This window comes from Lactuca virosa, chromosome 4 (genome assembly GCF_052849685.1).
Source record: "Lactuca virosa cultivar CGN04683 chromosome 4, Lactuca_virosa_CGN04683_v6, whole genome shotgun sequence".
Lineage (NCBI taxonomy): Eukaryota > Viridiplantae > Streptophyta > Magnoliopsida > Asterales > Asteraceae > Lactuca > Lactuca virosa.
The window spans coordinates 78,876,545-78,878,939 of record NC_136429.1 but is presented as its reverse complement, the minus strand read 5'-3'; the positions used below and the strand labels follow the sequence as shown (position 1 = coordinate 78,878,939).

At 35.3% G+C, this 2,395-nt stretch overlaps 1 protein-coding gene across 1 annotated transcript; it reads left to right on the top strand.

The window, feature by feature from the left end:
• Positions 1–495: 495 nt before the first annotated feature.
• LOC145109831 (uncharacterized) lies at positions 496–1,599 on the top strand. Its single transcript, XM_079046973.1, has one exon. The coding sequence runs from the start codon at positions 571–573 to the stop codon at positions 1,528–1,530; it is 960 nt and encodes a 319-aa protein (XP_078903099.1). The 5' UTR covers positions 496–570; the 3' UTR covers positions 1,531–1,599.
• The last annotated feature ends 796 nt before the right edge of the window (positions 1,600–2,395 follow it).

Below are 2,395 nucleotides of genomic sequence, written 5' to 3'. Positions count from 1 at the left end.
TCTATTAGCTAGGAATAGAAAATTTGTTACGGGTTTTTGCCATCTATTAGCTAGGAAGGTTTCTTAGGGGGTTTAAATTTTGTTTCAAAACTTTTTTAAGATTATTATATAAAACCATCTAGATGTCTAATTTTTTATTTTTTTTTTTATTTTTTTTACTTTCTCTTTTATCATCAATTTAACTTTTTAATAAGAGTGTCATTTTCATTTTTTTTTTCGGGTTTTCACTTTATATCGTTGTTTTCGTGTGATGTTTGATTGTCTTTATTCCGCATTGCTTATTTTATAACACTAGGTGGTGATCAATAAATTTATTTGGTTGAGTATAGATATCTATATAAATGAAAATTATCGAAGTAGGTCATTTATTTCTGAAATGATCAATAAGTCGTTTAGCAATTAATTCTTTTCTAATTACAACTTTTTTTCTCTATCGAGTGTAAGTATCCATATATATGTTGCATTAGGTTTTGGTATCCAACATTCAAGTGCACAGCTAAACGCACCGTATTTTATATCATTCCTACCCACACCCTTACTTCGTGTAGGATAAAACTTCAAACGGGAGAAATGTTTAACCTTCGAAACCTAACGTCCTCCGAGTATCCTGGTCTTGAAAATTATCGGGAAAAACTCAATGATATATCTTTCCTGAGTATGCTAACTCAAGATGGTGGCGACTCTCAAGAAAAGAGTCGTGATTCACTTTTCTATACAAGCTCCTTGGACGGTAGCCAATCAGGAGAGGAAGGTAAGAATAAGAAGGAAAAGCGATTACCAGAAAGGGAAAACCGGGAGGTGGAGTGGAGGCGATATAGAGGAGTTAGGCGGCGGCCGTGGGGAAAGTTCACATCGGAGATAAGAAATCCAGAGAAGAAAAAGGCGAGATTATGGCTTGGTACGTTTGATACACCTGAACAAGCTGCGTTGGCTTATGACAGAGCTGCTTTTAAGTTCCATGGTTCACGAGCCAAGGTTAATTTCCCACTCTTGATAGGCTGCGATGACCACTCCCTTATGCTGCAAGCGTCCTCTTCATCTTCTATGCAAAACATACAACGGAAGAAGAACCGTATGGTGGAGTATCCTACGACCACCACCGCCACCACGATGGCAAATAAGGTTGAGAGTGATCATGACTCTCTACAAGATCGTAAACTGTATTCGTCAGCGACTCAAGACTTCTTATTGAAAAACGTGACTAACACTTCACCTACTACCAACAGAAGCGGAAACATGGCTGAGGGAAGAAAGGATAATGGCTACTTATGGTCCATTTTCATGCAAAACACGGTGCAATCTCCAACTTCCACCGCTACTAGTACAGTAGCTGATGCGGTAAGCCACCGTGATCCAAAGTGGGATTCCCAAATGAATACTGTTGCAAGTGAGGGACTTCGATTGCCTGTGGTGCAGCCACCGCCTGTATCCACCACGGCAGTTAGACCGTCCGGAGGGGGTAATGAGCATGACATGTTATGGGATTTTCAGATAGATACATTGACAGATGATGGCTTTCTTTTGCTTTAATGCTCAAAATTTACTAAAATTTCCTTCTTTATCGAGAAGGCATTTAATAGGAATCGTTATTTCTTGTCATTCACGAATTTCAGTTTCGATATCTTATCATTTTCTTTATCGTATTAGACCAAGCTCAAATACAGTACTACAAAAGTGGGATTTTACCTAGGGAAATCAGAAAACTTCCTTTGGTAACCGACGTATATACCCTTGACAAAAATAAAAACCCAATTATACCAATGGAATTACGACATAACAGTGAGGGAATTGAAATCCTTCAATATCCGTCGATAATTTGGGACGGCATACATATGGAATTTCAAAAACATATGTTTTTTTTTTTCGTCGGATGTTACAAACATATTTTCGACGGAATTTAATTCCGTCGTTGTTATTATTATTATTATTATTATTATACTAATTATTGTTATTATATTTGTGCTATTATTCGCTCGCTTACCCATTTCTCGATCCAAACCATTTATTAATAGCATAATCATCTTTATGCAAACCCCAACATCCTTTATCCGCCATAAATTTATAAAAATGTCATTTTTTTAAATGGATAAATTGCAAGAAATATAAACATACTCTCTTCTTTTTATCAATATAATCAATAGACGTTATCTTTTACCCAGAATAATAACATAGTTGCACTTTTTTAGCAATAATAGCAACATACTTGCATAAATTTATATAATTTAATGATAATAGCAATATGTAAAAAATAAAGAGTAAAGTATATTGCCTATATTGTTCAAAAGAGTAAAATGGGAACCAACCTACAAATAAAGATGTAAATCGGATGTATTTGGAGTTTCTTCTTATAATATCACACATACATACTTGTTTATCTTTGGATCATCTGTCACTT